The sequence below is a fragment of the Cornus florida genome, unplaced genomic scaffold, assembly GCF_030987335.1.
Source record: "Cornus florida cultivar Cherokee Brave unplaced genomic scaffold, ASM3098733v1 CherokeeBrave_3.0.0_Hap2_Chr05, whole genome shotgun sequence".
Lineage (NCBI taxonomy): Eukaryota > Viridiplantae > Streptophyta > Magnoliopsida > Cornales > Cornaceae > Cornus > Cornus florida.
Window position 1 is genome coordinate 20,559,865 of NW_026775575.1, and position 26,564 is coordinate 20,586,428.

Genomic DNA, 26,564 nt, shown 5'->3' on the forward strand with positions numbered 1-26,564 from the left:
GACAGTTGAAGCAATCCACTTGAAGGCTATGATGATGGTTTGCCCAAATTTCTTCTTCATTGCTTCACGCCACCTTTCTGCTGCCACTGACCATTTCCTATATTTTTTCTTTTCTTTTCTTCTTTCTCTCTCTCCTCATCATCACTCTCTTTTCATTTCTCCTCTTTCTCTCTCTTCATTCCTCCTCTTCACGTGCACCCTCAAACCATACAATATAGATTGACTTTTTCTTTTTCTTTTTCTTTTCTTTTCTTCTTTCTCTCTCCTTATATCTTTTCTTCATTTTCTTTTCTTCTTTTCTTCTTTCTCTTTTTTTCACTTATTTTCCTTTTTTTTGTTTATTTTATTCTCATTCATGCATTAATACCTACAAAACACAAAACAAACATATAAGAATATTTAAATAATATAAAAGTCTAATTAAAACCTTATTTTGGTGTCTAAAATAATAGGTTTTGTGTACTTATCAAACTACTCCCAAACAAGCTTTTGCTAGTCCTCTAGCAAAGAAAGACAAAAATAGATAAATTCACAAAAAATATTACTTTTATTGACAAAAAGATTTGTCACTTTCGCAGGCTACTTTCGATTGCATTTACCATATGCAATAAGGCCTTAAACCACTAGGTTACCCCTAGTGGACGAGTTATAGCCTCGTGAGGGTTTCCAGTGAAGGTACCCATAAATTTTCAAAGAATTTTCCTGCATATCTACAAAATGAAAAGTTTCAGAGATGAAAATATCAAGTTCTTTATATACAACGAGCTACTAAGGTGTTATAAAAACAAATATTTTAAGAAAGTTCATCCATGAACAACCTAGAAGTAGAGAGTGTGTGTGTGCCAAGTCAACAAAAATCCATTTTCAAATCCAAGTGATGAAATTCCCAAGTCTTTAGAAAACTATGCTTTGACTTCAAATCTCACAATAAATATCTCTCTAAAAGAACATCTCTCGAGGATTTGGCTAACTGTATCTCTCAAATGTATGTGAGTAGGAACTCTGTTTCCAAAGTAAAATCAAGCTCACATACTAATTATTTGAAGGACCGATACATATAATAGAAGAGTCTCATGATAGGAATGTTGATCACTTTTGAGAGAATGTTGAGTTACCCACCATAACACCTTCTTATTTACTATGCACTATCATACCTTTTCTAAAAATATTATTGAGCTCAATTTGTACATAAATGTTTCTGAGAATGAGGGGTCTTCAAAATACTTGAAAGAGATACTTTACTCTTTTTTTTTTTTCAAGAGGATATGAATGACTTCTTGATCCCTTTTTCTTTTACATACAATCATCTCTAACATTTCTCAGAAAAATAACAAGACTACAAAAGGTAATGAAGGTATCATAGTACATAGTAAACTAGAAGACTTATGTTTCTTTTAACTCGATGTGATTTCATTCTCAATGATCTACCAAGATGAAGGATTATGAGACTAACAACAAATTTTTATTGTGCTATCCAAGAAATTTGAGCCATCTTGTGACTCGGAGTTAGCGTAAAGCTCTCTAAAAAGATGAAAGGCATTAAAGCTCACATGGTTTTAAGTCTCTAGTAATAGATTTCTAGATTCTTGGGAGATTATTCACTTCTTTCTTTCAAGCTATAACTTTGTGCAAAAATATTTCTACTTCTAAATTCTCATGGTGCAATGTCTATCGTTATATCACCTTAGTAACAAGCTCAATCTCAGTCTAGAATAATGACATCTCTTAACTTTTATAAAGTAGAAAAGCAGGATTTTTTTTTTTTTTTTTTCTTTCTTCTTTTGTGAAAAGATTTTCAAAAGAGGTACATGTTTTGATAAATCTGTCCTACCCCAAACAAAATAAAACACTGTCCCTAGTGTTTGAAAAACAGAACACTGAAAAGTGGTGAATGAAATGGACAATGTACTGCTGGAGAAAAAGAAAAATTGGAACGAATTACCTCAATTGATTTGGTGCTTCTGAAGTACAATACTACAATCCCTGCAGATAGTCATTGCAAAAGAGAGACCAAATGTTCTGAAATTACGACAGATTGTACCCCTAAACAAAATATAAGCATTGCTAAAGAAATAGAAGCAATGAACTAGGTTGCCTCCCAGGAGCGCTAAGTTTAACGTCTTTAGCCAGATGCAAGGGGGATAGTACCCCCAGAGAGATCAATCCTAATAGACAGGATCAACGAGGAGAATATCCTCAATTTCATGAGACTCGAGCTCAAGGAAAGGCTTTAAGCGATGAGCATTAACTTTAAACAATTCCCCAGTCGTGGGGTCTTGTACCTTAATTGCACCGTGACTTGCCACATGTTTGATAAAGTATGGGCCGAACCAACGTGACCGTAACTTCCTGGGAAACAATTGAAGACGGGAGTTATACAAAAGAACCTTTTATCCGGGGGAGAAATCCTTTCGAAGAATGTGCTTGTCATGTTCTAACTTTGTTTTGGCTTTATACATTTTGGAACTCTCATATGCATCATTTCGAATTTCTTCCAACTCATCAAGCTGGAGTTTCCTATGTTCACCAGCTTTATCAGAGTCAAAATTCATGGCCTTAATGGCCCAATAAGCACGGTGTTCCAGCTCTACAGGCAAATGACAGGTTTTGCCATATTCCAAACGGTATAGGGACATTCCTATAGGGTTCTTGTAAGCAGCCCGGTTTGCCCACAAAGCATCCTGAAGCCGGAGGGTCCAGTCTTTCCATGTAGGATTAACTGTTTTTTCCAGTATTTGCTTAATTTCCCTATTGGATACTCATCCTGACCATTGGTTTGTGGGTGATATGACAGGGCCACTTTGTGAGTGATACCATAGTTAGATAATAAACTTCCAAAGACTTTATTGCAAAAATGTGAACCATTATCACTTATAATGGCTCGAGGTGTACCAAACCTAGGTAAAATTAGGTCTTTGAAGAAATGCACCATTTGGATACATTATCAACAGCCAGAAGGATATAAAGACATCCATATGAGGAAGGAAAGGGTCCCATGAAATCAATACCCCAAACATAAAAAATTTTAACAACTAAAATGGGTTGTTGGGGCCATTCATTACGCTTGGTAATCTTACCTAACAATTGACATCTATGACAAGCCAGACAGTAGGTGTGGGTATCTTCGAAAAGGGTGGGCCAATAAAATCTCAGTTGTAAGATTTTGGTAGCGGTTCTTTTAGAGCTAAAGTGGCCACCACAGGCCTGATCATGGCAGAAGGAAATGACAGATTCTTGGTCTACCTCAGGGACACACCTACGGATGATTTGATCTAGATAATATTTGAACAAGTAGGGGTCATCCCAAAAATATTCCTTAACCTTAGCTAGGAATTTTTCTCTCTCGTGTTTGGACCAAGTTGAAGCAATTTAACCCGTCACAATGTAATTGACAATATCAGCATACCATGGGGCATGAGTTATTGCAAATAATTGTTCATCCGGAAGAGTATTTGAGATTGGAATGGAGTCAGTAATGGACTCAACAACAAGACGGGACAAATGATCGGCCACCACATTATCGGAGCCTTTCTTATCACGAATCTCAAGGTCAAACTCTTGAAGAAGTAGGATCCAACGGATCAACTGAGGTTTGGCGTCCGCTTTGGAGAGAAGATGTCTTAATGCAGCATGATCGGTATAGATGATAACCTTGGAACAGATCAAATAGGAACGAAATTTGTCAAAGGAAAACACGATTGCTAACAACTCTTTCTCCGTGGTGGAGTAGTTGATTTGGGCATCATTTAGGGTTTTGCTAGCATAATAGATGACATGTCGTGCTTTCTCAACCTTTTGACTTAAGACAGCTCCTACTGTATAATCCGATGCATCACACATGATTTCAAAAGGTAAGTTCTGTAATACCCCTAGTTGTCAAAAGGATAAGATTGGAATTTAAATTTTATTCTATGTGCTTAGGTGTTAAATTGTTTTAAATTAATTATTTTATTTAAATTAATTGTTTTTAATTAGGGTTGTTGTTTGATTATTTAATTTAATTGCATTCCTTTGTTTAATTGATTTGTGGAAATGATTTAATTTATGGGTTTTTTATTTAGTTTGTTTTAATTATTTAATTAAGTTAAATGAGAATTTAAATTACGTTGTTACAGTCTTTTGGGTTCTGTTGAGTGGTCCAGTAGGTGGAAGCAGAGACGGATTACAACCTATGGGCCGAGTAGGGTTTAATTTAGGTTAGGGTTTCTATCGTAAATTACCATTAGAATTAGGTTTTATCTGTGCCTATATATATATGTTTATAGCCTGAAGGAAGGGTTGGAAAACCCTATTCACGTATCAAAACACAGTGTGAAAACAGAGAGGTTGTGAGAAACAAACAGAGCAACTTTGGTGAGGGCTTAACCATGGCTTGAAGAATGGACATAGGAGAAGGGAAGAGTGAGCCATAGGAGATTTAACAGTGAATTGGATCACCGGAAAAACTTAGAATGACGGCAATAAAGTTTTGAATCCAAAACTGTAAAGGCAAGTTCTTTCCTTTCTCTCTCCCGTTGCCTGTGTTCTGTGCATCCTTAGACTGTCTCTAGGGTTTTAATTGATCATTAATTAAATTATACATGCTTGTTATATGCTAAATCAGATGTCTGTATGGGTGGAATTATTCTATTTTAATTTTTGTATCTCTGGTTTGCAGTTTGGGATGGAAACATGTTTAATCGGTTAAGGTTTTAAACACTGTATTTGATCTGAACTTTTGTGAACAAGTCATGGGGATGAGATGGGGTATAAATAGGACTTTTAGGTTCAGTATTAAGGTGAACAGAGGGTCAAGAATGGTCGGAGACGAAGCTGGTAGTCAGACGGAGCAACATCAGAAGAGAGAAGGCTCTCAGAGAGGGAGAGTTGGCTCTGGAATGCAAAGAGCCGGCTCCCCCCATTGTAAAGCCGGCTCTAGGAGAGGTAGAGCCAGCTCTACCCTTCTAGGAGGCTGCTCCATGGTTTCTGTGAGCCTGCTCTCCAATTTTGAGAGTAGGCTCTTTTGTTTCAGTGTGTTTCTAGGGGTTTTTGCATACTGTTGGGACAAATGAGGTTCCAGAATTATTTATGGATGTTATCAGGGTTCTAAACATTAAGTCATGATGTATTAAAACCATTAGGATGCATAATTTGAACTTTATGCTAAGGATCTTGAACAGTATAAAAGATTAAGAACGAGTCGTATACTGTTAACGAACGGAGAGAATTTAATTGCTTAATTTGATGTAGCAATGTAAATGACTGATTTATGATTTAAAAGTCTATTTTTGGATGTATAATAGGGTCATGTATTTGTTAGACCTTATTTGTGCATAGGTTGGATTCTTAATTAAGGAACTAGTAAATTAGGTTTCATTAATTCAATGGAGGTTGTTATTTTAATTGTTAAACTGTTCTGTCTGTTTCTTCAATTATTGGTTAGAGCTGTAGATTTCCTGAGTTATATTTTATCCTTCTCAAATTTATAAATTGACACTATACTATTGATAATGTTGTCGACTGCTGGACTGTATTAGGGTATTAGTTGAACTTTAAGTTAGATAAATTAAAGTATCAATGACATGGATGGATTTTGGATTTTAACTTGATGAAACATTAAACTTTGTCTCGTTAATTACATGGATGGATTCTGAATTTAACTTGATGAAACATTAAACTTTGTCTCGTTAATTACATGGATGGATTCTGGATTTTAACTTGATGAAACATTAAACTTTGTCTCGTTAATTACATGGACAGATTCTGGATTTTAACTTGATGAAACATTAAACTTTGTCTCATTAATTACATGGACGGATTCTGGATTTCAACTTGACGAATTAGTAAACTTTGTCTTATTTAATTACATGGATGGATTCTGGATTTTTATTTGATGACGTGTTTAAATTTTGTGTTTATCAACTATATGGATACTGTGGACTTTATTTGATGTACTGCTTATAATGTTGCATCATTAACGGATTATTTGCATGTATGCACCGGTATGGGACGGTGTCATACGGAGGGATGAATTAGGTCACAACGCTAATTCCTACCCATTCATACATATGGAATGGATTAACTAAAACAGTTAAATCCTATATGGTTTCATGTCCTGTCAACTAAAACGGTTGAACGACAAACTAGATGGTTGTTTATATTTTCTGTTAATAGGAAGGGTAGGGATTTAATTAAAACACTTAAATCCTAATTTTATGTAGTGTCATGGCAACGAACTGTTGAGCGACACTGCATTGGTTTGGATGGGAATTTATATATATAAGTTATGGTACCGCGATCTGAGCTTGAGTCTCATAGTCGATGGTTAGGAAGCGTATATGTAGTAGGATGCGTAGCTAGCTATGTTGGTTGAGGTATACCCTGTTAGGCTTAGGTAGTCATGCCCACTCAGGTGCGTTTTGCATGTTGCCTTCTATTCAGGTTGAGACCCTCAACATAGTCTAGTGAGAGTCCTGTAGTGTGGTTATATATGTATATCTATTTTCGGACTATATAGATATGGTTGAGACATCTAGGATGTATCTGTGTATCGGGTCTCTGTTTGGATTGTAATTAAGATAGAACTTGTACGTGGGCCTGACCCACTCTTATTTTTCAGGTAACGGATGGTTCCAAGTCTTGAAGCTTGTTCATGCTGAGCAGAAACGGTTTCTCATTCTTCCGACGACGTAGGAGTTTCTTCGAGATTTAACATTGGAGTTCTTCAGTTGTTGATTTTGGTATTGGAGTTTATTAGGGGTCTATCAGATGGATTCCCGAGTTGTATTAGAAATGGGGAATTTGGATGTATCGGAATAATACTTTATTTATAAAATTTTATTCTGAGGTTTTGTATTTTGGTTTATTATTCTAGTTTCTTTTCAATAATTTATTTATTCCTGTTTTCTTAATTGTATTATGTGTTTGTTTATTGCTAATTGGTTTGATATCCTCGGGTAATCGGGCGTGGGTCTGGCCAACTCGCATCCGGAGATCTGGGGGTATCACAAGTTCCAATCTGGCGAACGAATGATGGGTGCAGTGATGAGAGCTGACTTTAATTGTTCAAAAATAGAGCGACAAGCATCGGTAAACTCAAATGGTATGTCCTTCCCTAACAGATGGGTGAGAGGTCTTGCTATCTTGCTGAAATCTTTAATAAAACGACGGTAAAAACCAGCATGACCTAAGAAAGCTCTAATATCCCGAACAGTTTTGGGAATGGGTAAACTCGAGATAAGGTCAACTTTGGATTGATCTACCTCAATTCCTATAACAGAGATATTATGATCGAGGAGAATTCTTTTTTAACCATGAAATGACACTTTTCCCAGTTAAGAACCAAGTTAGTGTCACAACAACGCTGAAGAACAAGAGTAAGATGGTGAAGACATTGCTCAAATGATGAACCAGAGACAGAGAAGTCATCCATGAAGATTTCAAGAAACTTTTCAACCATGTCACTGAAAATACTTGTGACGACCCTAGTTTTTAGGCCAGCGTGTCCTGTGATGAACCGTAAGGATGATCCGATAACGGATCCGAATGCGGAAGCGAAAATAGAAAACAAGACTCTAAGAAGTCAAAGTGACCTTCCATGAGGTCATGGAACTCAACAAGAACTGACGGAAGCAAAAGATCAAAAATATGACAAATAAGCCCCCAGGGGCAAAATAGTCATTTCTGAAAACTGTAGATTCGGGTGCCACCAAGTAGACCGCTAGAAGGACAATGAAAAACTAATCAAGATGGACTAAAGAATCACATGATTCGGAGTCCGGACGAAGGAGAAATGGCATGACGAAGAAAACCGAGCACTTAAAGTAAAAAGGGTAAACTGGTAATTATCCAGGAAGAACTGGGTGTAACCGAGCACACCGTTGGAAAGACCGCGAAAAATTAGTCAAGTTCAAAAAAAAGTTCACTCGATTTGGAGTTCGGACGAGGGAGAAACGAGGGTTTGAAGTTGAGACGTCGTGGCGGCCTGACGAAGGCCATGGCGCACACGGCGCCCACGCGCGAGCCCACCGGCGCCTAAAGACATGGCTGGTGGCAGCCCTTGGCTGCTGCTACGTTTTTTTTTTATCTGCCCAGAACTGAGGCTTGAAACGGAGGTCAAAACGAGTTTTTCTGGAAAAACGCGAAGAAGAAACCTCCCCTAAAATCGAGTTTTCTACCCGATCGCGTGAACGGAATTTTAAAAAATTCACTGTGAAATCCCCAAAATGCCCCTAGATCAGAACTGAACAAGAGGGTTAAAAGTTGCTACAGTGACTGTCTGCAACTGAGAGCAAGAAAGGGCTAGAAGATGAATTTTTCTGGGAAAACACAAAGAAGAAACCCCCCTCAAAATTGGATTTTCTACGTGACTCTTAAGAGAATTAGAAAAAAAAATGCAATGTAGAATGCCCGAAATGCCCCTCCATGAAATCTAGTCATGGAGGTCCACAAAGCTGCTAAGTTGGAAAACTGAAAGCTGAACTTCGTAAGCGATTTCTGATATCAAGATGACGTTTTCTGGAAAAACACAGAAAAGAAACCCCCCCTAAAATCATGTTTTCTATTCAACCATGTTGAAAGAAAAAAATAAAACCACCGTGAGAGGTCCAAAATGCCCCTAGATCAGAATATGCAAAAAAAAAATGCGAAATGAATTCACAAGAGGCTCAAAACACAAATGATAAGGTTTTGCCCGGAAACGACCATGCACGCAAACGTAACTACCTATTTGGACGTGCTACAATGGTCCACGACTTAAATATACCACCGATACAAAATTCGACCCCCTAACGGGCAAAAAGGCAAAAATGGAACTTGGAATGAAAACTCAGAATCCAAAATTACAAAATGGGATCAAATGACCATTTGGCCCTTGGCCACACTTCTTACAAGATTAATAAGACCTTATGAAAGAATGAAAATGGAATTCTCACACCCGATGCAACCATGGTGAATCAATGACTTGCGATTTTTCAAGGTTTTCATAATATTTCATGAAGTTAAAAAGTTGTATAGAATACAATACACATGTCATTGGCCTCCGGCCTCATCTCATACATGTCAAATACATTGAAAGGAGTGCACTTATGTACACATTACATACATGGAATCAAATATACATATTTTGACATATAAGTCTACAAAATGACATTTCATGCTAATATTTACATGAAATGGAAACTTGAAAGCTACACGACATCCAAGGAATGCTAGGCGTCACGAACCAAGTCTTCGTACCTGAAATATGCCCCAGTATCATAGGGTTGAGTAACATAAAGCTACTCGTAGGAGATGAGCATGCATCGACCAAGCATTTTACAAATTTATCATCTTAAGGTGAAACATGTTAAAGGGGCTCATGCCACCTAACATCTATGTCCAAATGAGACTCGGGGAGCATCCTAAGCTACCTTAGAGTCTAAGCAACAAGAATCATGATATACATACGTGTATGAAACGAATCATGGTTGGGATAATCCAAAGAACACGATAAGAAGAATGCTTGAGCATAGATTAACATGAATTACATTTTCAATACAATTGAACTAGGTCTAGAGTAATCCATACAACATGACAAAAGCATATTTGAATACAACTTAACAAGAATCACATTATCCATGCAATTCAACAACAAAAGAGCATGTTATACAATGCAACAAGGTTTAAGTTCTCAAGCCATCAACTTAGAATCTAAAGCACAAAATAACAGTAGTGGTTCATGCCACCTAACGTCTATGTTATAAATGAATCAATAGGATCAATCCTAAGCTTTATTAGAATGTCAAAACACGATTTTCAATATCGATACAATTTAACCAACATTGGAACTTCCAATACAACGCATAAAGCACAATTTCGCAAAGTTAACATCCTGTAACTTAAAATGAAATGACAAATAAGAAACAACAAGTTACAACATCATCTAGTTATCAACTTGAAAATAAAATGCGAAATCAAACAAAGTGGATACTCGGACGTCACGCTGGATCAGACCGACAACATAGTTACTTTAGGGTTACTAGCCCATGGGTAACCTCCCTATGTGCGCACTAGACTATATATAGAGGGACTATCCCCCGTACTAGAACCACGTCCTAGCCATAGCCAAAAAATGACATCCCCAAGTTTCCAAAATCAACAAGTTGTGCAACAACGCATATATCAACAAGAATATGCAAGATAATCAACTATCTACCAAGCACAACCAAATTTGGAAACCTATACAATACATGCTCTAAGTCCACAACTAATATGATGTGATGAATGTCGAATCTTCAGTGTGCGATTCATTACACGCTATGCATGAATGATGTTAAATACGAAGTGTGCAAATCATTACACAAGGCAACAATATATTCAATAAGAAAAACATATTCTCATGAGTACAAACATAGCAACTATGTTATCCAATGTTCAAAATATAACCAAATGAATATATAACAAGTCTAAGTCCATGATTTGAATATAGAAACCACTTCTAAAACACAACTAGATCATGAAGCAAATTGATAGAATTTAAATAGATAAACACAATTAAATTCTCTAGATTCCGATTCAATTCCAAATAACCTCAATTTAATACATGTTAAAGGACATGGCATGGTCATCACCTATATCCATTCTAAAACTCAATTAGGTTATTGGAACAACAAAGTAGAACTCTAATTAAGTCATGCTAATTTAATTACCAATGTTCTAAAGCAACTTCAAATGGTCCACAATTAATATATTCTAGTAAACAAATCATGGCCAACACAAATATCAAGTTAAAATCTTAATTAAGCTAATGGGACCACAAAATAGATTTTAATTAATTCTTTTAATTAAAATCTCTAAATTTTCAAACTTAACCAAATGCTCTCAATTTAACATATCTTAGAGAACATGCCAAGGACTAATGTAATATCACATTACAAGCTTATTTCATGCAAGTTACACTTATGTAAATTAAACTTTCACTAAAGTTAAATCTAAAATAAAGGTTGCAATTCTCATGCAATTAATCCCAATTTAATATATGTGAACAACCACACCAAAGCTTAATTTTCTAGCATTCCACAATTCAATTCCAAGTTGTATATCACCATGAGGATTAAATCTTAAACATGGAATTTAATTAAATAAAAGATTTCAAAACCTAACCGAATATTCTAAATCAAATATATGTGAAGCTATATGGCATGTAAATCAAGAATATCAAGTCGGAATTTAAATAGAGTGAATAGTGCACTCGGGACAAATTAATTAATCAAATTAATTAATAATTACTAATTTTCAAAACACCTCCAATCATTTTCAAATTCAACTATATTGGAGAGCATGCTAAGGCCTAATTTAATATGCTAACACATATTGATTTTAAGCTAGTTAAGGACATGTGAATTAATCTTTCACGTAAGATAAATATTAAATAAAATCTTTAATACTTATTCAAATGTTCCAATTATAATACACGACAATGAGCATATCAAGGGGCAATATAAAATCATGCTACATGTTTAAACCAAGTCACGAGCAACCGGGAAAATTAGATCCCGTACAAGAAAAATAAATAATAAAATCTCTAGATTTTATATTTAATCATGCAAACAAGTATTATAAGCGCCACAAGCATGCAATATAACAAGAATTTAAACCTAGAACATCTCCTACCTCAATTTGAGATGAAAATCTCAAATGCCCTCAAAATGGAACGGCTCCGAATCCGATGAAGCTACTAGGTTTTGTCGAGGACAACGCCGTGAACATAACCCCCATGAAAGCCCCATCAAAATCATAACTTGACCTCAAAACCAAACTCAAGAAATGGTCAAAACTGAATTCTAATAAGGGGGAAAGGTAGAGCACGGCGAGGGGAACAACAAACGTTAAGGCCGAAGACTTTCCATCAAGGAAAAGTGAACCAAAAGAGGAGAGAGAAGATGGCAGCACCCCTTGGGCTGCAATGGGAGCTCCAGGTCGTGCATGAAGAGGGGAGAAGATGAAAAATGAAATATCTCACCCCCCTTTTATAGAAATCTCAAAAAGTGCCTCGAACGGGCCCCATAGGATTTGAAAAAGTAAAATTTGAGCAGACGCACTCAAATGGCAAAACTTTGTGAACGAAAAAGATTTAAAATGATAAAATATGAACAACGGAAGAAACGGCATCAAAAACTGAGTCCCGAGCAGAAAGTTATGCCCAAAACAAGTTTGGCGCAAACTAGGGCCAGAAATCCTGAAACTGGAAAACATCGACCAGGAGGAAATTCCAAGAGTACACAACTCGATGAAATATGAAAATGAATCCCATATGAGGATCCAGGCTCAAAACAAAATATTTTGCAATAACTTTCATTAATGGCACAATGGCCCCTCCAAAAAGTGAAAACTGCACTTGTGGCCCAGAATAAAAATATCTTCCAAAAATATTTTCTTAAAAACCCCTGAAATAAAATATCTTCAAAAGATATTTACAAAAAACATCCCAAGAAAAGAAAATAATTTCAAAGAACTTTGCATCCATGCCCCTATGGACACTGGGAGCAACTAGAGTACTTTATTGCAAAAGTAAAGATACGTATTTCGTGAAAACCACTCAAGATAGAGATACATGAAGTCAAAAACCAACTCCAAACACAAGAAGTGTGGTTACGCCAACAAAGTGTCAAACAGGGAAAAGACAAAATAGGGAAAAGGACGAAATAGGGAAAATGACGAAAAGTGAATAGTGTCGAAAAACGAAAAATGCGAAAATGACTTGGTCCTCAAAGGAAGTTGTCAATTCACATGAAAGAGTCTCAGAAACCAATTCCGAGCACTCGAGATGACACTAAGCGACACGAAACAGAGCTCAGAAAAGAAAATTAAACGAAAAAAATTCATTCGTAAAATTTCAAGAAAAAGGAAAGAAAGGCAAATGACCGGGTCGTTACAATACTTATCATACACCACTGAAATGTAGCAGGTGCATTGCATAAACCAAAAGGCATGCGACGATAAGCAAATGTGCCAAATGGACAGGTGAAAGTGGTCTTATCTTGGTCATCAACGTGGAGAGGGATTTGATTATACCCAGAGTAACCATCTAAGAAGCAATAGAAGGATTGACCAGCTAATCTTTCTAACATTTGATCAATGAAAGGCAGAGGGAAATGATCATTCCGAGTGACAGTATTGAGCTTTCGATAATCAATGCAAACTCGTCATCCAGTTTGGACACGAGTAGGAACTAATTCATTATGGCTATTGGATACGACGGTGATGCCTAATTTTTTAGGGACAACATGAATGGGGCTTACCCACTGACTATCAGAAATGGGATAGATGACATCGGCATCAAAAAGTTTGATAATTTCAGCATGAACAACTTCCTTTAAATTAGGGTTAAGTCTCCTCTAGGGCTGCCTTGTTGAACCACTAAAGGACTAATACTGCGAATATCATCAATGGACCACCCTATGGCTGCACGATTTTCCCTAAGAACCTTAAGAAGTTAGGTTTCCTGATGGGTAGTTAAGTCTGAAGCAATTACCATGGGAAAAGTGTCGGACTCACCTAGGTAAGAGTACTTTAAAGTCTCAGGTAGAGGCTTTAGTTCAACCTTGGGTGGCTTCTTCTTAGTTTCGAGAGTAGTGGTAGCGGGAACAGATAATGGTTCAAACCTAATCTTTGGTGGTTTAAAGATTGGAGTGGAATCGAGTAAAGTATTGACCTCACCAATATAACTATCCGCATCAAACTCATCACAAAAATGTGCTAAACACTGTTGGAATGGATCCTCAAGGTAAGAGTGCTCAAAGGTGTGAGCGGCTAATGACTCAATGAGACAAATTTCTTCAATAGAATCTGAGTCAAGGGGTTGTTTTATCAATTTAAACACATTGACTTCCAATTTCATGTTCCCAAAGGTTAACGTCATACTACCATTTCGACAATTGATCACAGCATTAGCGGTAGCTAAGAATGGTCGACCTAAGATGATAGGAATTTGCGTACCTCGGGTAGGTTGGGTATCTAGAACAACAAAATCAACCGGGTAATAGAAATCAGCTATTTTCACTATCACATCTTCAATTATACCCCTTGGAATTTTGACAGAACGATCAGCTAATTGGATCCTAACATTAGTTTTCTTCAAATTATTCAAGCCTAGCTCCAAATAAACTAAATATGGTAACAAATTCACACTAGCACCGAGATCCAACAAAGCATGGTCAGCAAACTTTTCTCCAATCCTACAAATGACAGTTGGACTCCTAGTCTTTATGCTTGACCACGGCTTGATTTTGTAGGAAGGAAGAACAATTTTGGGCTATGAAAGCTTCTTTTGGGATGTTAGTTTTCCTTTTAACTAAATCTTTGATGAACTTTGCATAAGAAGGAACTTGTTTAATAGCAGTGAGAAATGGAATATTAATCTGAAGATTTTGAAAAATATCTAAGATCTCACTGTGTTGTGACTCCTTCTTATTGTTGACTAGTCGAGAAGGAAATGGGGTGGGGTGAACATAAGATTGAAGATAGATTGGATCAGATTTGGAACCTTGGTCCTCTTTGGTGTTGGGTGGGTCTGATGCACTAGACTTGGATGGTACACTTGTAGCTTGGGTGGGTAGCTCAACTTGGTTATTGACTTTCTTCCCTAACCGAAGGGTTAAGATGGAGTTCACTTGATTATTTGATTGGTCAGTAGGAGGGGAAATTCCAATGTGATTCACTTTTTTGCCTCTTGGATTAATTTCAGGTTGGCTAGGTAAGGTACCCTTTTGTCTTTCAGATAGTGCAGAAGTGAGTTGAGTCAACTGACTTTGAATAGTTTGTTAAAATTGGAGTTGAGTCTGAGTTAAGAGGTCAAAGTGACTCTCCAACTTTTAATTTCTTTGATCTGATTTCTTGTTAGATTGATCAAGATTGAGGGCAAGCATTTCCATAGTGTCCTCATAATTGGTAGCACAGTGGTACTGTGGGACAGGAGCAACATAATTGCTCATTGGATCAATTGCAATTTCTCTATTTTGATTGAACTGATTGTTTCTAGGAAAATATCCTGGGGGGACAAGAGAACCTTGAGGTTGTGCGGGCCTACTAGGATTACCTTGGAAACTTGGAGGACCACCTAAGTTTTGTGGAGGCAAATTTTGTCGCCACGAAAAATTTGGATGGTTTCTTGAATCGGGATGACACGTCTGACTAAAGGAATTAGCCGTCAGTTTCCTATAGGTATTAAAGGCATAAACTTTTGCATCTGAAGGTTTAGATGTACAGTAGATCGGACAAGCCTCAGTAGATGAGATGAACTTGAACATACATTACATTTTGCAGTTGTTGACATAAGAGCAAAGGCATCAAATTTTTTATTCAAATCTTTGACTCCATCCGCTAGACTTTGCATCACTGACTTGAATTCAGGTTCAGGTTTGATCTCAAAAGATTGGAAGTTCTTTTAGAGGGATCATTCCTAGAGAATTCATCATCACAAGGGTTCCAGTTCCAACTTTGGGCATTCTCAGCAAGTTCTTCTAAGAAAGCATAAGCTTCTTTAGGAGTTTGGGATTTGAACTTTCCTTGGTGCATTGACTCAATCATGGTTCGGTTAGTAGGAGAAAGTCTTTTATAGAAAGAATGAACCAATTGTGGTTTCTCAAAGCCATGCTGTGGGCATTTGAGAAGCAAATCATGAAAACGCTCCCAAGTTTGATGGAATTGTTCTTCATTATTCCCTTTGAAAGTGCTTATGGCGTCTCTCATTAACTCTGTTTTTTGCATTGGATAAAATTTGTTCATGAATTTTTTAACAAGTTCATCCCATGATCTAATGGAGTTTGGAGGAAGAGAGTTGAACCATGAGAAAACTTTATCATCGAAGGACAGGGGAAACAGATGCAATTTGACACTTTCATCATCTAAATGCTGATTTTTAAAAGTACTGTAAATGGTTAGGAACTTCCCTAAATGGACATAAGGTTATTCACTTTCAAATCCATGAAATTTAGGTAACATATTGATGATATGGGCTCTAATCTCAAATTGAGGTCCGACAGGAGGAAGAACAATACAATTGGGTGGATTGGCTGTGATAGGGGCAAAATAGTCATTCAAAGTTCTAGGAACAGGTGGGACAAACGGTTATGCTGGTGGAACAAGTGGTGGAACTGGTTGAACAAGTGGATCCATTGGAGAATAATTGGATTTGGAAGAAAGTAAGAATGCTTTCTCCAAAGCAAAGATTGAAGGATCACTGGAACAATGGATTAATCGTTTGTTAACTCTTAACCAGCTGGGCATACAAAACGGACACCAAAGAGCACACGATATTTTTATTTTTATTATTTTTTTATTTTTTTATTTTTTTTGAGGGAAAGCCTTTGAGAATTAGATCCAAAAAATGGGCTGGAGTGCACACACAAACCACACAAATATTTTTGGCTTTTTAATCTTGAGCTTAAATTCAAGGATGATGATTTTATTTCTAAAGTAATTAAAGCTCCTATGAAAAAAAACTCCTACTCTTTTCTACAATAATTAGAGGCTTACCAATTAAGGCTTGCCAACAAGACAACCAGGGAAGTTTCCTGGAAGTGTGGGGAGGACAAGGCCTGCTTAATGACGGTACGCCCACACCCTTAGACAAAACTTTCCTTAGACATTATCAAGTTGGAAGGTACTCACTGGAGTGACCAAAAATTAATTCTGTCCAAGAGGATCCTATGAGCTATGTGAAAAATCCTATGACCAATGTCTACTTGATTTTAAAATTAAATTAAATTGGGCTCGGGTTTGACAAATGCAAGGATTTAATGATTTGTGGGCCACGAAAAACGGGTGATGAAATCCCGACCGTATCTTGTTTAGGTTTTGCCCTTAAGTATCTTATGCAAATGATAATTAAAAGATGTACAAATAAGACAATTAATAAAATAAAAATAAAAATAAAGGGAGTGAGAGTGTGATTTTTTTTTTTAATTTTTTTTTTAAAGATAAAGAAATACAAAAATAAAATAAAATAGAATAGAAGAAATTGTGAACTTAAGGTTACGTCTAAGTTATTCTATCCTAAAATTTGCATGCAAAAGTTAATCACCTAAAAAAAAAAACTAACCTTTACTAGTCTAAAAAAATATATGAAACCGCTAAATGGAGATTTGAGGTACTTACTTGGAAGAAAAAGCTATCATTTGTCGTTTTTTCCACGTGTGCTCCAATGATAATATCCAATCTTTTGAATGTTCCAAGATAAGTCCCCAATTTGAATCGGCAATTTTTATTTTTTATTTTTTATTTTTTTATTTTTATTTTTCAGAACTGGTTTACAACAGAACCAATTTGTAAAACTGGTTTAGATTCTGGTCTAGGTCCTGAACTAGGATAGTGCTACACTTGTAGCCAAACAGGGGCTATTTGCCTTTGATATAATATATATAAATATATATATCTAAAATATATTATACTGTTATATATATTCGTGTCCACAAGAAATGATGATGGAAAACTTTTTGAAATGATCACTTCCAAAGTAAGCTATATACATTGGCGTGAGGAGAAAGGCTGCACTTGGAACTTACACTGAATGCCTCTGTTTTGTGCCTATAAATACTCATGTAACTATTGTTCTGAGATACACTTCACGAGTATATCAATGAAAGTTTCCATTACTATCTCATCTATTTCTCTCTAAATATTACTGTATATATACACATATATTCATCACACGTTATCAGCACGAGGCTCTATCCACTGAGAAGAAAATTCTATTTTTCTTTCTCACTTCAAAGGGTAAGAAAAATAATAATTTATATTAAACTGTTATTATTCAAGTCTCACATATAATTAACATTGTTGAGCCTGCAGTCTCGCAATTATTTATTTATTTATTTGTGTTAGAGTATTTTTGTCTATTCCTTATAGAAAATTAAATTGCTGAGCCCGAAGTCTCTCAAATACTAAATTATTTAATTTGCAAACTCGAAGTTTTGCATATATTAATCTACTGTTTGTGAGCCTGAAGTTTCACAAATAGTCTTTGCGAACCTGAAGTTCCGCAAAATTTGTGAGCCTGAAGTTTCACAAATATTTGGTACTCTTTGCAAACTCGAAGTTTCGCAAAATTTGTTGGCTTGAAGTCCAAATGAATCTGAAATTCTTTGACCTGAAGTCATTTACACGGAGTACCCTTACAAACCTGAAGTTTTGTAAAACGTAGAAATATAAATTATATGTGCCTTTTAGTGTAAACATATTTTGTCTTTTTGCTATTGTTTTGTTTACTGAAAGCACATAATTAACTTGTTGACATTATATAATATACTAACAAATCATACTATAGTGACTGTAGTATTTTTATAATCTCAAATTGATTATTCTTTTTGTGAAATAATTCTAACTATGTTATTTTATCATTTATAGTTCACAATGTCAAATATTACCAAGCTTGAATTTGTGGCACTTGACATCTCGGGCAAAAACTACTTGTCATGGACCCTTGATACCGAGATTCACTTGGAGGCCATGAATCTCGGAGAAACAATTAAGGAAAACAATAATGCGTCCCTGCAGGACCGCGCAAAATCCATGATCTTTCTTCGCCATCACCTCCATGAGGAACTAAAAACAAAGTACCTCACGGTTATGGATCCACTTACACTGTGGAAAAATCTGAAAGAACGATATGAGCATCAGAAAATTGTGATCCTTCCGAAAGCTCGCTATGACTGGATCCACCTACGATTGCAGGATTTTAAAAGTGTAAGTGAGTATAATTCAGCCTTGTTTAAAATTAGCTCACAATTGAAATTATGTGGAGAAAAAATTACTGATGATGATATGTTGGAAAAAACATACTCCATATTTCATGCCTCAAATGTGTTCCTGCAGCAGCAATATAGAGAGCGCAGATTTACCAAATATTCTGAGCTGATTTCTTGTTTGTTGGTGGCTGAACAGAATAATGAGCTTTTGATACAAAACCACTAGTCCCGTCCCACTGGATCTGTACCATTCCCAGAAGCAAATGTGTCATCATTTCAAGGTCATGGACATAGACGTGGACGCGGACGTTGTGGTGGTCGCAATAGAAATAATTATAATAATCGTGGTGGTCATAATTCCTCATTGGTTCCCAGAAGGAACTCCACACCGTCCCACCAGAAGTGGAATTCAAATGCGACCAAGCAGGCAAAAGAAAAAGCTTTACAGAACAAAGCTCCTGAAATATATGATGACAAACCTTGCTATAGATGTGGAACGAAAGGTCATTGGTCGCGTACCTGTCGTACGCCCAAACATCTAGTTGATCTTTACCGTGCCTCAATGAATGATAAGGGAAAAGGAAAAGAAATTGAAATGAATTTTGTGGATGACGACTTAACAACTGATATTACTCACTTTGATGTTTCTGACTTCTTTGCTGATACTAGTGGTAGTAGTGATCATTTGATTAGTGATGGAAATGTCCATACCAATTAATGTGTCCTTCTCTAGCATGTTATCCCTTGTGTGTTTTAGCTTATCTGTATCAATATGTCTCTATCTAGGTTGTACTAGTATGTTTTTATTTTGGCTATCTTGCATGTAAATCTAGTTTGTATTTCAAGTTTGAAGTAATGAAATATATATTTTGTGTGTCTGAAGAAACATGGATCTGACTAAGGCATTGACTGTACCCAAGATAAATGGTGAAGATATATGTCTGGCAGACAATGCAACAACACACACTATACTCCAAGATAGAAAATATTTTTCAAGTATAACATTAGTTGAAGCTCGTGTCAATACAATATCAGGTCCAACAGACCTAATTGAAGGCTCCGGAAGAGCTATCATTGTGTTACCATGTGGAACATAATTGAATATTAATGATGCTCTATACTCTACAAAATCCAAAAGAAATTTATTAAGCTTTAAAGATATACGTCTCAATGGTTATCATATTGAGACTATAAATGAAGGGGGCATTGAATATCTCTATATTACATGCCAGAAGCATGTATTAGAAAAACTCCCTGCTTTATCTTCTGGGTTATATTATACAAATATACGAGTAATTGAGTCACATGCAGTGACACACCAGAAGTGCTCCGACCCAAATATTTTTATACTTTGGCATGATCGCCTTGGTCATCCTAGGTCAACAATGATGTGCCGAATCATTGAAAATTCACATGGTCATCCACTAAAGAACCAGAAGATTCTTTTAGCAAATGATTATCCTTGTACTGCTTGTTCACAGGGTAAATTAATAGTCAGACCATCACCTTCCAAGGTCGTTGTTAAATGCCCACCATTTTTACAACGAATTCAAGGGGATATGTGTGGACCAATTCGTCTAGCGTGTGGACCATTTCGGTATTTTATGGTCTCAATTGATGCATCAACATGGTGGTCACATGTAAGTTTACTTTCTACTCGTAATATTGCATTTGCTCGACTCCTTGCTCAAATAATCCGATTACGAGCACAATTTTTGGATTATCCAATCAAGACTATTCGTCTTGATAATGCCAGAGAATTCACATATCAATCATTTGATGACTATTGTATGTCAATTGGCATCCTTTTTGAACATCCTGTTGCACACACTCACACCAAAAATGGTCTTGCAGAATCTTTTATCAAACGTCTTCAGTTAATAGCTAGACCATTACTCATGAGAACTAAACTACCTGTTTCTGCTTGGGGACATACGATATTACATGCAGCATCATTTGTTCGTATTAGACCAACTGCATATCATAGTTTTTCACCATTACAACTTATGATGGGTCAACAACCAAGTATCTCTCACTTACGAGTTTTTGGTTGCGCTGTATATGTTCCCATTGCACCCCCACAATGCACCAAAATGGGTCCTCAATGACGACTTGGTATTTATATAGGTTTTGATTCTCCATCTATTATTAGATATCTTGAACCTATGGCAGGTGATATGTTTAAGGCACGGTTTGCTGACTGTCATTTCGATGAGGCTGTTTTCCTTCCATTAGGGGGAGAAAAGAAAAAACCAGAAGAGCATCGATTTATTAATTGGAATGTCTCAACTTTATCTCATTTTGATTCTTGCACAAACCAATATGAACTAAAAGTTCAAAGGATCATTCATTTGCAAAGTATTGCAAATTAATTACCCGATGCATTCACTAACACAAAGAAAGTGATGAAATCACATATACCAGCTGTAAACATTCCAGCAAGAATTGATGTCCCTGTAGGATAGTCTGTCAGTGTTGTTGCAAATGCATCTAAGACACGCCAGAAGCGTGGTAGACCAGTCGGTGCAAAAGACACTGTTCCCCAGAAGAGGAAAGTACAAGAGAAATCAAATAAAGAAATTGGCGCTCTTGGAGAGGTCACACTTGTAAAAGGAATTGGCGCTCCTGAAGAGGTCACACTTGCAAAAGGAATAACAAAAATGATTGATCAATCTAAATTTTATAAGCAGGTAGCCCCAGAAGATATGCATGCCCCGGAAGTGGCACAAGCCCCGGAAGTGGCACAAGCCCCTGAAGAGGCACTGGTACCTGAAAATAATGAGATCTCAATAAACTATAGAGAATTGTGGGATAGAAATACAGTTATTATTAACGATATATTCTCCTTTGCAGTTACTCTTGATATTGCAGGTGCTAATGAAGATCCTGAACCTCAAAACATCGAAGAATGTCGATGTAGAAATGATTGTCCAAAATGGAAAGAAGCAATACAGGCAGAGCTAAACTCATTGGCAAAACGTGAAGTATTTGGACCTGTAGTCCAGACACCTGAAGAAGTCATGCCTGTAGGGTACAAATGGGTATTTGTAAGGAAATATAATGAGAAAAATAAAATCGTAAGATACAAAGCCCGACTTGTAGCCCAAGGTTTCTCGTAGAGACCTGTGATAAGTGCTTAAATGTTGCACATTTCAGCACCTAAGCTAGGGTATTTCAGTCTTTGCATCTATCTTAATTTCATGTTTTAGTCCTAATTTATGTTTATGTGTATTTCAGGGCAATAAAGTTAAAATGAGCTAAGAACGGTCCATTAAAGCCTTTTTGGAGTCAAGCAAAGATATTCAGAAAAAGTTCAGAAAATGACAAAAAGAGGTCGTAGCCCATTGCTCGTATAGTGTGTTTATTCTTCGAAAGTGGTTAATCTCGGGCCTTTGATGATGTTCCCAAAGATGAATAAGCAAACCAATTAGCCCGGGGCCAAAATGGAGCTAAATAAGGCTTAAAGGAAATTTCCAAATCTGGGGGGATCGATCCCCCAGGACTTGGCAACATTACAGATTTTTTTTTTTATTGTTTGGGCTTATTTTGTGAACTATTGGGCTTTATAGAGTTGTTACTTAAGGCCCAGTGAGTCATTAGATTAGGGTTAGTATTTATTTTATTTAGGTGAATATTATTATAATTATAAAGTTTTATTAAGTTTTATTTTTCTGTACCGTGATATTACGTTCTCTCTGGGGAAAAAGGAAAAGCTAGGGTTGGAAGAACATTTTACAGAGGCTTTGTCTACAATTGAAGGAAGAAGAAGAAGGAGCCAAAAGATGGAGATGAAGCTTGTTGACATCATGATCATCTTCTCCATGAGTTAGTTCTTCACTTAGGGCTTGGATGAGCCCTAAGTTCATGTAACCCTAACCTTTGTTTTTCTTTTCTTGGGGAATTATTATGTTGTAATTAAATATATGGCTTTGTGATTTATTTATATATACATGCTTGATTTGACAAATTAGGGCTTGTATTGATTAATTCTTCCATTGAAATCTCCAAGTTGATTGTATGCCTATATATGATTAATTAGGGATTTTATTCTTCATTAGATGATTGAAAATTCATTCTTCCATTGATTCTATATGAAAATTGCATGTCTATGTATGATTGATTTAGAATTATACTCTACACTAGATACTTCTTTTAGTTGTGTTTAGTGATGGCCATAGCATGAGACTTAGTTGATACAATTGTCAATTAATTTGATCGATAAAGGCTTAATTTTGATAGGTTGTTCTACAAATTAGCTTATTGTCATTAGGTAACTGTAGTAAAGTAGCAATTTGTGCTTGATTATGTTAATCCATACTTCTAATTACAATTAGTATTATCCTCTTGATTGATGTGTGCTTTTATCGGATACATTTGTGAATGTGTATGGTGGGTTATGACGTAGTCTTGAATAGGTTCTACACTTTAGTTTAATTGTCATTAGGTAGACAATTCATTCTTGATGTTGATAATCTATGCTTATAATTGTGATTTGTGATGATAATGTGACCACATCTATAATTACACTAATGAATTCCCCATTAATTGAAAGCATATGGTTAATTGCGTGGGCTTAGTGGTGAATCCTAACCCTAAGACTCACTTCATATCTCTTTAATTCTTAGTTTAATTTAATTTAATTTACTTGCATTGTCATTTCTATTTCCATACTTTCGATTTCTAGTTTAATCACTTCACCCAAAATCTTTTTCTCTCTCTCTTTCTTTCTTTTGTGCAATCTCATTAGTACTAAAATCAAGTTTAATCCCAACACGTGTTCAATCTCTTGGGTTCGATCCCTACTCACTATATACTTCAGAGTATAAGTGTCTAGCGGTTTTATAAATTATAAAATATGATGCCCACTTGACATTAATTCTAAACCTAAAGTGTTGTGCATTATTTTGTGCACGCGCTCGGGTCGCATCAACCTGGTATTGATTATGAAGAGATATACTCTCCTGTGATGGATGCAATCACATTTCGCTTCTTGGTCAGTTTGACAGTCTCAGAATGACTGGATATGTGTCTGATGGACATGGTTACAGCTTATTTATATGGATCACTAGATAGTGATATATATATGAAAATCCCTGAAGGATTTAAAATGCCTGAAGCAAATAGCTTGAAACCACGTACCATGTATTCCATCAAGTTACAACGATCCTTGTACGGATTGAAACAATCTGGACGCATGTGGTACAATCGACTTAGCGAGTATTTACTCAAAGAAGGATATGTGAATAATCAAGTTTGTCCATGTTGATGATCAAAATCTGGATTTGCCATTATAGCTGTATATGTTGATGATCTAAATCTTGTGGGAACTCCTGAAGAGCTCACCACGACTGCTAATTATTTAAAGAAAGAATTCGAAATGAAAGATCTTGGTAGAACAAAATTTTGTCTCGGCCTGCAGATCGAACATTTACCAAGTGGAATTCTTATCTATCAGTCAACATACACCGAAAAAGTCCTGAAGCGCTTTTATATGGATAAAGCTCACCCCTTGAGTTCTCCAATGATTCACTCAATGTGAAGAAAGATCCTTTTCATCCTCTGGAAGAAGGCGAAGAAGTTATTGGTCCTGAAGTACCATATCTTAGTGCAATCGGTGCTTTAATGTACCTTGCAAATTATACCAGACCTGATATAGCATTTGCAGTCAACTTACTAGCACGGTATAGTTCTGCACCAACTCGAAAACATTGGAATGGGGTCAAACACATTATGTGTTACCTTCGGGGAACGACTGATATGGGATTGTTTTATTCATGACAATTAAAGCCCCAGTTGATCGGATATGCAGATGCAGGTTATCTTTCTGACCCTCACACAAATAGGGTACTTGTTTACTTGTGATGGTACTGCTATATCATGGCGATCTATGAAACAGACCATGACTGCAACTTTCTCAAATCACTCTGAGATACTCGCAATTCATGAAGCAGGTAGAAAGTGTGTTTGGTTGAGATCTATTATACAACATATTCGAGAATCATGTGGACTCTCCTCAATCAAAGATAGTCCAACAATATTATATGAAGATAATACAACATGTATTGCACAGGTAAGAGGAGGATACATAAAAAGTGACAGAACCAAGCACATTTCACCAAAATTCTTTTCCACACACGAGCTCTAAAAGAGCCGTGATATCGATGTTCGGCAAATACGCTCTAGTGATAATCTAGCAGATTTATTCACTAAAGCGCTTCCAACTATAACATTCAAGAAGTTAGTGGACAACATTAGAATGCGTCAACTAAAGAATCTTCAGGGTTGAACTAATGAGAGGGAGCAATTGATCAAAGAGGTATTAGCATACTGTACTCTTTTTCCTTCGTCCAGGTTTTATCCCATTGGGTTTTCCTGGCAAGGTTTTAATGAGGCAGTTTTAATCTATGCAATACCATTTTCAGATACACAAGAATACTGTACTCTTTTTCCTTCACTAGGGCTTTGTTCCACTGGGTTTTCCTTAGTAAGGTTTTAACGAGGCATATTCTTAGTATAGTGTAGTGGACCCCAAGGGGGAGTGTTATATATATTGGTGTCCACAGGAAATGATGATGGAAGACTTTTTGAATTGACTTCCAAAGTAAGCTATATACATTGGCGTGAGGAGAAAGGCTGCACTTGGAACTTACACTAAAAGCCTCTGTTTTGTGCCTATAAATACTCATGTAACTATTGTTCTGAGATACACTTCACGAGTATATCAATGAAAGTTTCCATTACTATCTCATCTATTTCTCTCTAAATATTACTCTATATATACACATATATTCATCACATACACATATATATCATATATGTCTTTGATGTCTGTCAAACCCAAAAGAAGGACAGCGAGGATGAGATGGCCAGCCGGCGACAGCGAGCTTGGTCGGAGGAGAGATGGCGATGGCAGAATCGGCCATGTGGACGGCGGCTGTGACGGTGGGCTTAGGTAGTGGCTGACGGTGGTTGAACTGTTGTTCGGTCGTGATGGGCACGGCGAGCTCGGAGGTGGAAAGCTCGCGGTGGAAATGGCAACGGAGAGCCGACTGTGGATGGCTCTGCGGTTTGTGAGGACTGGTTCACGGCAGCTCGTGGCACCGGCGAGCTTGGAAGCGTGCAGCGGTGTAGATGACGGTTGTTGGCTCGGCCTTGGATGACAAAGATGGACGGCCAGTGAGAATGACGGCTTGATGACAGTGAAGCAAACTGGGTTTGCTTTTTTTTTCTTTTTTTTTTTTTAAAATCAACTAACAAAGCACTGTAAGTAAACACCAACAGTGGAACACGAAATATTTTTTTTTTGTTCTTCTCACCGTATACAACAGTTTGAAGAAAATGCAGAAGTAAAATATATATATATCAACGCAGAAGCACAAAAGAGAGAAAAAATTCACACTTTTTTTTTTTATTTTTTTATTTTTTTTTTCTTTCTAAACCTGGGAGTTGAAGAAATCAGCGGATAGCAATAATGCCAAACAGTGAGTAATTTTTTTTTATTTTTTAATTTTATATATAACACGAAAAACAGAAAACAAAAAAAATTAAAAAAAATGACCAAAATAAAAATAGAAAATAGATAAACAATAAAATAAAAATTGGTCCAAAAATTTTAACTCAACTTTGAAGCGGCAACGGCTCCATTTGATAGGCGTGTATTTATAGACTTATCGTTGTCAAATACCCTCCATTTCAAGATAAAATACCTACAACCATTTAACTAAAAATGTCTAATGGCAAGTAGGGTCGAACCACGCATTCAAGGTGAGTTTCTATTTTCGAACATGAGATTTAAAAATATTGATTTTGAGATTTGTCACGAACTATGGAAATGAAATTACAACTATAAAACATTAAACA

At 36.4% G+C, this 26,564-nt stretch overlaps 3 protein-coding genes across 3 annotated transcripts; 1 reads left to right on the forward strand and 2 right to left on the reverse strand.

The window, feature by feature from the left end:
* Positions 1 to 2,165: 2,165 nt before the first annotated feature.
* Positions 2,166 to 3,840, reverse strand: LOC132309075 (uncharacterized). Its single transcript, XM_059807427.1, has 3 exons — positions 3,375 to 3,840; positions 2,458 to 2,719; positions 2,166 to 2,349 (listed from the first exon to the last, which is right to left on the reverse strand). Exons 1-3 carry the CDS (start codon positions 3,838 to 3,840, stop codon positions 2,166 to 2,168), a joined length of 912 nt encoding a protein of 303 aa, XP_059663410.1.
* A 9,613-nt stretch (positions 3,841 to 13,453) lies between these two features.
* LOC132309076 (uncharacterized) lies at positions 13,454 to 18,116 on the reverse strand. Its single transcript, XM_059807428.1, has 2 exons — positions 17,989 to 18,116; positions 13,454 to 14,195 (listed from the first exon to the last, which is right to left on the reverse strand). Exons 1-2 carry the CDS (start codon positions 18,114 to 18,116, stop codon positions 13,454 to 13,456), a joined length of 870 nt encoding a protein of 289 aa, XP_059663411.1.
* A 253-nt stretch (positions 18,117 to 18,369) lies between these two features.
* On the forward strand, positions 18,370 to 19,422 carry LOC132309077 (uncharacterized). The gene is made up of 2 exons (XM_059807430.1): positions 18,370 to 18,702; positions 18,931 to 19,422. The coding sequence occupies exons 1-2, from the start codon at positions 18,370 to 18,372 to the stop codon at positions 19,420 to 19,422; spliced, it is 825 nt and encodes a 274-aa protein (XP_059663413.1).
* Positions 19,423 to 26,564: the final 7,142 nt, after the last annotated feature.